Source organism: Zeugodacus cucurbitae, chromosome 6, assembly GCF_028554725.1.
Source record: "Zeugodacus cucurbitae isolate PBARC_wt_2022May chromosome 6, idZeuCucr1.2, whole genome shotgun sequence".
Lineage (NCBI taxonomy): Eukaryota > Metazoa > Arthropoda > Insecta > Diptera > Tephritidae > Zeugodacus > Zeugodacus cucurbitae.
In genome coordinates, this window is record NC_071671.1 from 48,339,008 (window position 1) to 48,351,675 (window position 12,668).

Genomic DNA, 12,668 nt, shown 5'->3' on the forward strand with positions numbered 1-12,668 from the left:
TCCTCATGTAGAGACCAAGGTGGTAATCTGGTAACCGATGTCCAGGGCATACTGGGATTATGGAGGGAACACTTCTCCGACCTGCTGAATGGCAGTGAGAGTACAACACCAGGAGATGGCGAACCCGATCCCCCAATCGATGACGATGGAACAGATGTTCCATTACCCGACCATGAAGAAATTCGAATAGCAATTACCCGCTTGAAGAACAACAAAGCAGCGGGGGCCGATAGATTACCGGCAGAACTATTCAAATACGGCGGCGAAGAACTGATAAGGTGCATGCATCAGCTTCTTTGCAGAATATGGTCGGAAGAAAGCATGCCTGACGATTGGAATCTCAGTGTGCTCTGCCCAATCCATAAAAAGGGAGATCCCACAATCTGCGCCAATTACCGTGGGATCAGCCTTCTAAATATCGCATACAAGGTTCTATCGAGCGTACTGTGTGAAAGACTAAAGCCCACCGTCAACAAACTGATTGGACCTTATCAGTGTGGCTTTAGACCTGGAAAATCGACAACTGACCAGATATTCACCATGCGCCAAATCTTGGAGAAGACCCGTGAAAAGAGGATCGACACACACCACCTTTTTGTCGATTTTAAAGCTGCTTTCGACAGCACGAAAAGGAGCTGCCTTTATGCCGCGATGTCTGAATTTGGTATCCCCGCAAAGCTAATACGGCTGTGTAAGTTGACGTTGAGCAACACCAAAAGCTCCGTCATGGTTGGGAAGGACCTCTCCGAGCCGTTCGATACCAAACGAGGTTTCAGACAAGGTGACTCACTATCGTGCGACTTCTTTAACCTGATGCTGGAAAAAATTATAAGAGCTGCAGAGCTAAACCGAGAAGGTACAATCTTCTACAAGAGTGTACAGCTTCTGGCGTACGCCGATGATATTGATATCATCGGAAGCAACAACTGCGCCGTTTGTTCTGCTTTTTCCCGCATGGATAAGGAGGCGAAGCGAATGGGTCTGGAGGTGAATGAGGACAAGACGAAATATCTCCTGTCATCAAACAAACAGTCGGCGCATTCGCGTCTTGGCTCCCACGTCACTGTTGACAGTCATAACTTCGAGGTCGTAGATAATTTCGTATACCTGGGAACCAGCATCAACAACACGAACAATGTCAGCCTCGAAATCCAGCGCAGAATAACTCTTGCCAACAGGTGCTACTTTGGACTGAGTAGGCAATTGAACAGTAAAGTCCTCTCTCGACGAACCAAAATCAAGCTCTACAAGTCGCTTATCATTCCCGTCCTGCTTTACGGTGCAGAAGCTTGGACGATGTCAACATAAGATGAGACGACACTAGGAGTTTTCGAGAGGAAAATTTTGCGCAAGATTTATGGTCCTCAGAACATTGGCAACGGCGAATACCGCAGACGATGGAACGATGAGCTGTACGAGTTATACGACGACATTGACATAGTTCAGCGAATAAAAAGACAGCGGCTACGCTGGCTAGGTCATGTTGTCCGAATGGACGAAAACACTCCAGCCCTGAAAGTGTTCGATGCAGTACCCGCCGGAGGAAGCCGAGGAAGGGGAAGGCCTCCACTCCGTTGGAGGGACCAGGTGGAGAGCGACCTGGTTACACTTGGGATCTCCAACTGGCGCCGAACTGCAAAGGAGAGAGACAGGTGGCGCACTATCGTCGATTCGGCTATAACCGGCTAAACGGTTGCAACGCCAATCACATACATACATCACATAACACGTGACATACGCTTAATGACAGTGATTTGGATTTTTATTGAACCCAGATCATGGTTTAGATCTTAATATTCTTAAAAATATTGCTCGCTAGTTGAAAAATTAAATATCTTTGGATTTTTGAAAATATTCCGTTATTATTTCACCTAACGGTACATACTATAGTATCTTTCCACACCATTCTCTAGTCTAGTCTGGACACAAACCATTTCCAGCTTATATTTCTCATAGATTGGAAAAGCTGCTGTACCTTTAACAGTCTGTTAACAAAAAGTTCTCTGTTATTTAACAGCGATCTTCGATTGATAACAGAGAACTTACCATTTTTGGAATCTCTGTTGGATCCAGAGTATATATGTATGTATTTACACAGATTTAATCTCTCTCCGGCTCTCAGCAAATGCTCCAATGCAATTTTATCAATTTTCTGTGCAATGAATGCTGTACAGCTGACCGGCCAGTTAGTGTCCGCCGTTTGTGTGAGGCTGTTGGGGTAACATAAAAGCGAGTAAAAAGCAAAAAAAAAAAAAACTTCGAGGCAATAAATTTTTTAGTGATTTTGAAATAAAAATAATCTAAATGTGCTAGCACAAAGCTTAATTGAGCAAGAATTTTTTTTATAGAGTGATTTAAGTTGTTGGAGATAATAGTGGCATGTAGTAAGTGCTTACATGTGTGTATGTATGGGAGTGCAGTGATTACTCAATGAATTGTGAAAACGTGATGAGGAGTAAATTATTTAATTGTGGAAATTGCATTATTAAATTTAAATAAATTAAAAAAAAATATTAATACAAAAAAAAAATTTAAATAGAAAAAATACAAAATTTAATTTTGAAAATTTACTGGAGAATGCCATTTAGTTAACAATTTTATAAAGAAACATAAATAATTTTTATGAAAGAAATCCTACTATCCACAATGGTCTAATGAAATTTAAAAAATTTTTAATAATAAACAAATTAATTATAAACTATTCCAAACTGCTATCGCCTTTAGAACTAGTTAATTCACTACAAAAGCTTAAAATACATGCACAAAAGTGATTTCTTTGTTGAGGCTCACAGGCGTCCAATAAACTACACACATAAATACATACACAAACAAGAATAGAATGCTTGCGGGTGACTTGAAGAATGTGCAGCGCTGGCGTAAAAGAACGTAAGTGTTGTGATAAATAAACAATTATTAAGTAATATAATTCTAGAATGTAGATTTATCAGAGCACTAGTTAGCAGTAACCGCTTTTAAAACTGGTTGAAGTCGTGTTTCGAACCAATGATCTATTATTAGCCATTTCTTCTTACTCTGCGCTTATGTCAATGTTCGGCGTTAGTTATTTTCATTTCATGTACTTTTATTAATTATAAGATATTCATTTATTGCAAGTCATTCTAAAGACATTGCTCTAAAGCTCTCTATTAATGTTTGTTACCTTCAAGTTTCTTAGCATAATTGTTTAATAAATTTCAAAAATAGTCGTCAACTTAATTTACTTAATTATATACTGATGACCTACGTAACATACACTCCTGCTTTTTGATGGTAATCTCCTAATTCTTACTAAAAGTTTCTCTCAACCTATTATTTACTTGTAGAGATTCCTTATAGACTTTTCGCACAACCAAATTAATTTAATACATTAAGTTTATAATTTAGAAACTAGTTTTTGCTTTTCGCACAGCCGAATACTCGATTAACGATCAGCTGTTATAAATTTTGGCTTTTGGTGCTTCATAAGTATTAGGTAAGTTCCATCAGCTGATTGCTGTTATCCAATAACTCCAACCAAATTTCCAGCGTAGACAACATCCGGCCGGAACCGCATTCAGGTTTCAACCGGATTTGTATTCGATTAAAAATTAATGTAGCAAAGTCAGAAATTTAATTAATCAATTAACCTCTGTTCGATAAGGCTATTAGACCTGTCTTCTTCTCTGTAGAATTGCATTTCTAATTGTATTTTTGTCAAATAAACTCAAACCGAAAATCATCGTTCCAAAACACACTTGCGGCGAAGATGAACTTGAACCCTTATAATAATGAATTTCATTTTTCCTTTTTCTTACTTTCATAGAAATTAGATACTACGAAGGCTGATATATATATTTCTGGCTTAATAATGAAAATAGGAATATTTATCAACGAAAATCGTTTTATTGTTTTTCAAAATATTCTCCATCAAGATTTATACACTTTTGCATGCGCTCAAACCAATTTTCGAAGCACTTTTTTTAGCCTTTTTTTGAGCGATTGTCAAATTGTGCGGGATCGAACGAGAACAAACCTTTTTACGGCCAGGTGTTCATGCAATATCGAATGTATGCTGGTAGGAGAAATGCATAGGCATGCCTCTATCTGAAGGTATGTTACATGACGGTCTTGCATTATCAGTTTACGTACGGCATCGATGTTTTCTGGCACAACGGCTGTTTTTGGGCGACCTTCACAGAATTCGGCCACGATTGAATTCGTTGTGCCAGTTTTTCACAGTGCTATAGGATGGTGCTTCATAGCCCTACAAAGATTTTAGTTCATCGATGCACTCTTGTCGCGATAATCCACGTCGAAAATTGTGAAAAATAATCGCACGAAAATGTTCACGAGTTAATTCCATTTTTTGGCCGAGATGAATTTTTTAATTTCCTGTAAATAAAACAATTCACGATTAAATGACAAAACGTTCTGAGTGATGTTATGCTAAAAAATGTCAAACTTTCCAATAGAAATGTCAGATTGCACCTGGCAACACTTAGTGTTGCCTAGGCCAGAAATATATATAACAGCCCTCGTAAATATTGTAAGCAATTAGTTCCGTCAATAAATATTTAAACTAGCATTTTATTTACACAGCCAAGTTAATTGATCAATTAAAATTTTGATTGAGAATCCAGTTTTTCAGCTGTTATACATTTTTGTTTTTTGCTTTTCATAAGAAGTTGGTAAGTTTCATCAGCTGATTGCTACTTGCTACTACTAGCAGCGACATCTACCGTCGTGTTGAGTGAACAACAACTCGCAAGAAACGTACATATATATAATTACAAATGCGATATTTGTCGGTCAAGGGTCAAATCCCTGCCACATTAATATGAGGCATTTTTTCGAAATTAATTAACATAACTGAAGAAGAAATCTATTCTTTGAAAAATGCAAAATTAATTAAAATTAAATTAACTTAATTTCAAATACCCTGTGCACTTAATAACCAGTTTAATATGTAGTACAAATATTTTGTATGTGTGTGTGCTCTGAAACTATTCTCCTTTAGTATGCTCTCCATAAATCCATTAATATTAACTCCCGCTAATAAACCCAACACCAACGCCATACACATCACTCACCATTTACCGCCCATCAATTCATTTACGCCAAAAATTTACTGTCATTTCATTATGCTGTAATTTGCATGCCATGGCGTATGAGTAACATGCCGCAAATTCTTCTTCAACACAGCAAAGAGCCAGCGTGCGTGTGTATGTACATACTCATATACACACATTATCGCCGTTGCTGCCACTTACTCACGCATTCATATCCAATTTATTATTTTTAATTAAATCAAATATGCGCGTACGCTTGTGTGTGTGTGCGCAGCTTGGTAGGTGCGCGTTTCAAATTGTCGCTCGCGTTAAGTAACAAACAACAACAACAAGTACAAAATATGCTATTCTACATAAATAAATAAGCTCAATAAGCTTAGCGTTAGTTGTTGAGCGTAAACTTTGCGCTCGGTGCAAAATAATCGTTAAATCGAATAAGTCCATGCCGCCGGGTGCCCACCCACTTCTGTCCCAGACCCGCCGGTCGAACTAATTTTAATACACACACCCAATTTTAGGGCGCTGTGTTGCGCAACTGGCAATGAAATGCTAAACTTGGCATGTTTTGCTGGTTATTTTTACTTTTACTAACCTATATTGCTGTTGTTGTTGTTGTTATAGTCAGGTGGTAAACCACCCACTCGACAGCAACACCTCACACATTTGTTCACCTGGCTAACCTTAATTGTGGCACGCATACATAACGGTAATCAACGACAGTAAGGATTAGCTGCTAAACCTGGTGAAGGCGAAGGTTTCAGATTCAACAGTTGTTTGTTTGTTTGGTTGTGTTGTTGTCCAAGTTTGTTTTTGGCGTTTGTTTAAGGTGCTCAATTTCCATCCTGTTTGTTGTTAGTTTTGTAGTGATTTCATGAAACTTTTATTATTATATTTTTGTGTTTTGTTGGCTTTAAGCGTCCAGCTGCTCATCACGCTTTATATAATAATAACGAATAACGAATGAGTAGGTCAGATGTCACTTGATTTCGGTTGTTTACCTGAATTAACTATATTTTCGGGATATTTTTGTTGCAAGTGCACTCGTCAAGTGGCTATCAATCATAATTGAATGAATGTAGAGCATAATAAGTGAATTGGAAATTTGTTTTCCTTCGAACACGCATGGTGTGCGGCAGGTGTTATATGCTCTTCAGTATTGTTTATAAAGTGTTTACTTACTTTATAAACATTAATATTAATGTGTCATAATAATTGAAAGCTGTTTAAGAAAATTTATTCCAGACAGAAGCCACATACATATGTCTAAGCCACAAGCTACACCTGTACAAAGAAAACACTGAGGCAATGAAATGGAGAGTTCTAGTTAATTTATCATATTTTACATTACTGCCATTGCCCAGGTCCCGACATACATCATACTGGTTATGATACCTAAGTAACTAATAACACTATATAGATGGCAAAAGTCAATGTGAATGATACTAATGAAATTGTTTTTAATCTCTATCCAATATTCGTTTTATGAACTTAAATATTAGGTTGGCAAATATCTCCCTTCCACTTTTTTGCTCTTTATTCAATGCTTTATAAAATGTGATCGGATTTAGTTCACATATTTGCCGTTTCGTTCGATAATCTGTTTCCATCTAGACGGCAACTTCATAATACCCCCCTCGTAGAAGCCTCTTCCTTATTTGCGAAGAACTCGGACAGCCACTTTTCACAAGTCTCTTTTGAGTTCAATTTTACACCGCCATGGACAGGAGCAGGTGGTAATCACTTGGCACTATGTCCAGGCTATATGGTGGATGCGATAAAACCTCCCATTCGAGCTCCCTGACGACTTCTGACGACTCATCGACGAAGTGTGTGGTCTGGCGTTGACCTGTTGGAACACTAGACTCTTCTTGTTGGCCAGTTCTGGACGCTTCTGGCCAATCATCTGCTTCAAGCGGTTCAGTTGTTCGCAGTAGATGGCATAATTAAGCGTCTGGCCATATGGTAGCAGCTCATAGTGTATGATTCCCTTCTAATCCCACCAAACACACAGAAAAACCTTCCTGGCCGTCAATTTTAAATTTTGTATTATGTCCTGGTCGAAAAGTTCGATTTATGGAAGGAAATTTGTATCCAATTTGGCTTCTATTGCCAATTCAAGAGTTCTACCTATGGAGTTATGGAAGTTCTGCTGTAATAAATAAGTTTGGTTTCTATGCTCACGAGAGCAGAAGAAAAAAAATCAGCTGATATCGAAGACTTGTCTTGCTGGTGGACCTTAAATGATATAATAATAATTTTTAAATAATGAAAATTTTTAGCAAAAGGGCTTCGCCTAGAAGATAAAACTTGTGTTAATACACGTACATATTCAGACCTTCAAATGTTATGGTATATATTAATAATTATTTAATTTTAATATTGAGTATATATTGCCTTAATTATTAGGTTAAAGGCGTAATTTATTGCCCAAAATATTCACAATTTGAAAAAAAGATATATAGATGACCACATTACAGAATTCTAATACTCGATGTGTTGTAATTTTTTTTTTAATATATTGCAATTTCTTTTAAAAATATTTCAAAGCATTTTTCACCTATAATTTTATAAAAAAACTCCGTTCCGGTAAAAATGATTCTTCTCACTATGACTAATTTTTTGAAAACATAAATAAATGCCCAACTGGCGACGTCATACGCAATGCAGTGACGACTGGCGAAGGTTTATGGAAGCGGCCAAAGCCGACACCCGCTTGTAAGTTTTCTGAAATATTTTTAGTTGGAAACCCCTATGCTAAAATTTAATATTTTATCAATTGTATTACCATACAAGTTTTATCAGATTACGACCCTGTTTAGATCATATGATCGGATTCCTTACATATCCTAAGGCTTTTTAGCTTATAATATCTTATATTTTTTTCGCTGAAGACCTTCTGTGCACTGCTTCGAATAATACAAGAAAAACATTAAAATCGGTCCACGGCTCTATTAACTTGGCAATCAGCTTACTGCATGTGAAATTTTGTTTTGAATTCAATTTTATAACCAAAATATTTACTCTTCAAATGTAAAGGTATATATAAGACATCTAAAGGTACGAAATCTATAACCTCGTTTCCCTGCTCTCTATGTCGATCTGACCCAAAATCTCTATTTTATCTCTTTTTAATTATGCCGGTCTATGTACATATGTGATTTTACATATGGTTTGTTCGATTCGTTATTTCGATATTTGGTTAATGATGTCATGTTCCATTCAGCTTTTTCTTATCGTCGTTTACCGAAAAATTGAGTTTTCATATAGTTTATGTCATTGCAGCTGTATGATTTTCTTTTCTTATTTTATAATTGTATTAAGTGCCGTTTAAACACTGATCCTCGTACCATTTACTTATATACATATATGAAGAAAAATTCATATGTACGTATGTAAATCCACATATGGGCTGACTGTTATAACCTAACTTCAATACAATTCATGCGTGCATTAGGCCAATTAGAGAATCTTAAAAATTTTAATAACATAATGCTCTAACATGATAATAATCTTTTATAATAATTTTCAACTTGATTACTTTTACTTTTCTCTTACCAAGAGCAACTGTTACCATAAGTACGTACATGTTACGTATTTTACAGTGCATTAGCTACACATTTACTTATGTAAACATATGTGTGTTTAAAAATACAGTAAGTGCATTGTAATTGCAGCGTCAATAATCATTAAATAACGATGGTTAATTTAATGAGATTATATTTATTTACCAAAGAAGTTTGCCGACGAAGAGTTCAATACTCGCTTGAACCAAGAAAATGTGTGTTTATAAGTATTTTAATTTAACTTTCGCTTTTAAATTAATTGTATCTACAACTTTATGTATCAATAATGCTTCATAAAAGTGATATACTTAGTTCAGACATTTAAGAAAAATATAAATAATTTTATAATTATTACATAAACGCCGTTATAACGTTCACACGATTTCAATCAATTGTTATGAACTTATGCTTCACACTTTGGAGAACCCTGTAGACTAAATAACAACAGATGACGCCAGAAACTATATTACTTAAAGGGGGTCATCCCATGAGACGGACATTTTTTAGTGATTTTTTGGATTTTTTTGCTGCGACCAGTATATAGAAAAAAACGTATGTTTATCATTATTTATTAACATATATTTCGACAGTATAAATTTAAAATTTAAGCTAAAAATATTGTGTAGAACATGAGTTACAGCGTTCTGAACACACCCACCTCGAAAAAATAGGCTCGCACTACCTCCGCGATTCCGACTGATTGGCATTTGCGTAAAAAATTGCGAATTTTGCGTTATTATATATTATAGGTGAAAGCGAAAAATAAAATAATCATTTCACGGATAAGTCCGTTCTGAACACTATTTTTTAACATTTCTCACCTCTAAGTGTATGTATGAAGGATCAGTCGATTGATTTCCATTGATAAATTTTTGAGTCTAGACATATCTTATCGTTATCTAATTGCCCTATAGTGCCGCATCAGATTTTCAGAAGATTTTTACTACTGGAGGCATTATTGGTAGAAGCATATGAAATTTAACTTGTCCTCTTAAACTGGTATAAAATCTTACTTATTCTGCTTAAATTATACCAGTATATTTCATTTATACCAGTTGTTTATCTCTTTCGTTTCCCTTGGTTGAATCCAAGACGGTCTAAGATAAGTCCTAATAAAAGGTAATGATTGAAAATGAAGAAAAGTAAAACTGAAATAAATATTCAAATAAACAACTGTTCACAATATGTTTCACACAATTTTACTTAATATAAATAAAATGTAACTATTAATAAAATACATTAATAACATTAAGGGGCTATAGGCGATTTTCGTAAATTTTTTTAAAAGAAAGTATTCGATTAAACATTTGGAAGTTTTTTTAAGGTATATTTTCAGATATATGTATTTTAAGATTTTTTACAAAAAAATATTGAAAAATAACGGAGTTATGTGCTGTCTTTGGAGATGCCAAAAAATATCGCCCACTGTTGACTTAATTCCGGCCGAATGAGCAGCTGAAATTAAAAAATTCAAAAAGGGTATTAAAGTTGAAGGTATTTCTTATACAATGACTTATGACTTACTTATGATGTCAGCAATTTTGAGAAATGTGGTTTAGAGACAATCGAGTCTAAAGTTTTTAACTATAGAGGTTTATCGAGCGGTCGATCTTTAGAACGCTGCCATTTGAAAACTATTCAAGATACGATATACGATCTTGCCGATTTCACAGAATATATCCTATCTAATAAGCAAATAAAACAAGTAAGGAAAGGCTAAGTTCGGGTGCAACCGAACATTTTATACTCTCGCAATTTATTGATATATTTTTATTAAGATAACACACAATTTGACAAAATTTGAAAATCCTATAATTAGGTATATAAGAGCTAGGAGAAGTTATGACCCGATTTTAACCATTTCTGGTACAGAGACACACTATTAGAAGAAAAGTATTTCCTCTGAATTAAATTAAAATATCAGAGAGATTTACCGAAATTTTCGGTGAAAAATTACCATGGGGCACTGAATTCTTCATATTCGACATTCGAGGCCTTCAAAAGTTATAGTCCGATTTCGACAAATTACGATTTTCACAAGTGACGCCACAGATCATATACAGTATTTCCATAAAGTTTTATTTCGCTATCTTCATTGGTTCCCTATGTATATGTATATTATAAAGTTAAAGAATAAGATGGAGTTCAAAATTGAGTTACATGGGAAGTTGTTGTAGTTGTGAACCGATTTTAACCATTTTCCACATTTGTCATCAGGGTGTCAAGAAAATATTATTTACCGAATTTTATTCGAATCGGTCGAGTAGTTCCTGAGATATAGTTTTTGACCCATAAGTGGGCGATGCCACGCCCATTTTCAATTTTGTAAAAAAATCTGAATTTAGTGTTTCTGACGTTTTTCGTTAGTGAGATAATCTACTTTTAGTAATTTTCAACCTAACCTTTGTATGGGAGGTGAGCGTGGTTATTATCTTATTTCAACTACTTTCATGGTGTGTAATGGGGTATGTAAGAGAACCGATTGCAGAAAGTTTGGTTTATATATCTTCTTTGATTTGCGAGATATATGCAAATAACCAATTCGGGGGCGGGACCACGCCCACTTCCCCAAAAAAAATTACATACAAATATGCCCCTTCCTAGTGTGATCCTTTGTTCCAAATTTTACTTTTATAACTTTATTTATGGCTTAGTTATGCGTCTGTGGCAGTGGTCCGATTTTGCCCATTTTCGAAAGCAACGCTCTCACGGAAGGAGAACATGTGTTCCAAGTTTAACCAAGATATCTCAATTTTTTTTCAAGTTATCCGTTGCACGAACGGACGGACAGACGCACGGACAGACAGACAGACATTCGGATTTTGACTCGTCTCGTCAACATGATCATTTTGGTATATATGACCCTATATCTAACTCGTTTAGTTTTATGACTTCAAACAACCGTTATGTGAACAAAACTATAATACTCTCTTTAGCAACTTTTGTTGCGAGAGTATAAAAACGATTTTTTGAAAGAATCACACTGGTATAGCCCCTTAACACGATCACGATGTGCGAAAAAATTCAAAACTGCTTGTCATAAGTTATAGCAACTAGCATCAAATAAATATTCAGGCACCTAAAATGTTAAAATTGTGCAACTGACAGCGCTGTTATTTAACAGCCGAACCTAACAGCGAGTGAGCGCAAAGTACTGTTAATAAAAGATCTTTGATAAAACTGTCTGTTATCACGCTCACAACGCGCCAAAACCCGTCCGTACAACTGATAAGTAGCTGAGTAGAATCTACAATAGTGACAACAACAACAGCAGCAACAATTATAAACAGATTACTCTTGCACATCCGCACAACAACCCAAATGTAGCCGGCATCAACACCAAAACCCGTAAAATGAAAACAAAAGCCAACGAATGAATATCAACGCGACGCATGAATTGTTCACGCGAAGATCCACAATTTTAGTCGACGTTAGATATTCGCGCTGATCGGTTGGCATCCAGTTGGGTTTAGTGATCGAGATAGAGAATTGCGGTATTATAGGAATTAGAGACGGTGCAAATGGGAACATTTATAGGTGGTTGGAAGAGTGTGAAGAATATATTTTTTTTGTAAAAAAAAAATTCCCTAAAAAATATAAAACAAAAATTAAATACAATTCAGACGAAGTGTGTGTAAATTAGCGTAAACAGCACAACCAAAACAAAAAGGATGAGATATTACTTATTTTGAGTGGTGCTGTGAAGTGATATGTATATGTATTAATATATTATATACAAATACAAACATACATATGTATCATATATACATATATACAAATACAAACAGTGTATAATTGATTCCATATAATCACCATTACAAAACTTGGTGTTTACTTCTAAGAAAAAAAAAATAGATTTTTTGTTTAAATAAAAAAAAATCACGAAATCACAACAATAAAAACAACCTGCGGATTAGCAAAAATTGTCGGAAAGCATAGAAAGTGAGCGTAAAATAGGTCGTTGATGCTATTTATTTCGGTGAGGCTAAACGCATGTTGTCGGTCGGCACTTTAAAGCACGCCAAATTATACAAATACCACCAAAAAATAATAAAAA

At 35.4% G+C, this 12,668-nt stretch overlaps 1 protein-coding gene across 6 annotated transcripts in view; it reads left to right on the plus strand.

Moving 5' to 3' along the window:
- LOC105218446 (uncharacterized) overlaps positions 1–12,668 on the plus strand; it is a 63,260-nt gene that overhangs the window by 26,506 nt on the left and 24,086 nt on the right. Inside the window, exon 1 of one of the 6 annotated variants that reach the window (XM_054235090.1) lies at positions 2,609–2,886. The exons of 2 other annotated variants lie outside the window; for them this stretch is intronic. In XM_054235090.1, coding sequence (XP_054091065.1) covers positions 2,840–2,886 — 47 coding nt within the window. In that variant the 5' untranslated portion in view covers positions 2,609–2,839. Of the gene's footprint in view, positions 1–2,608; positions 2,887–11,958; positions 12,149–12,668 lie in introns of those variants that run through there. 3 more of the 6 variants (XM_029044271.2, XM_029044270.2, XM_029044274.2) reach the window with 3 other exon arrangements.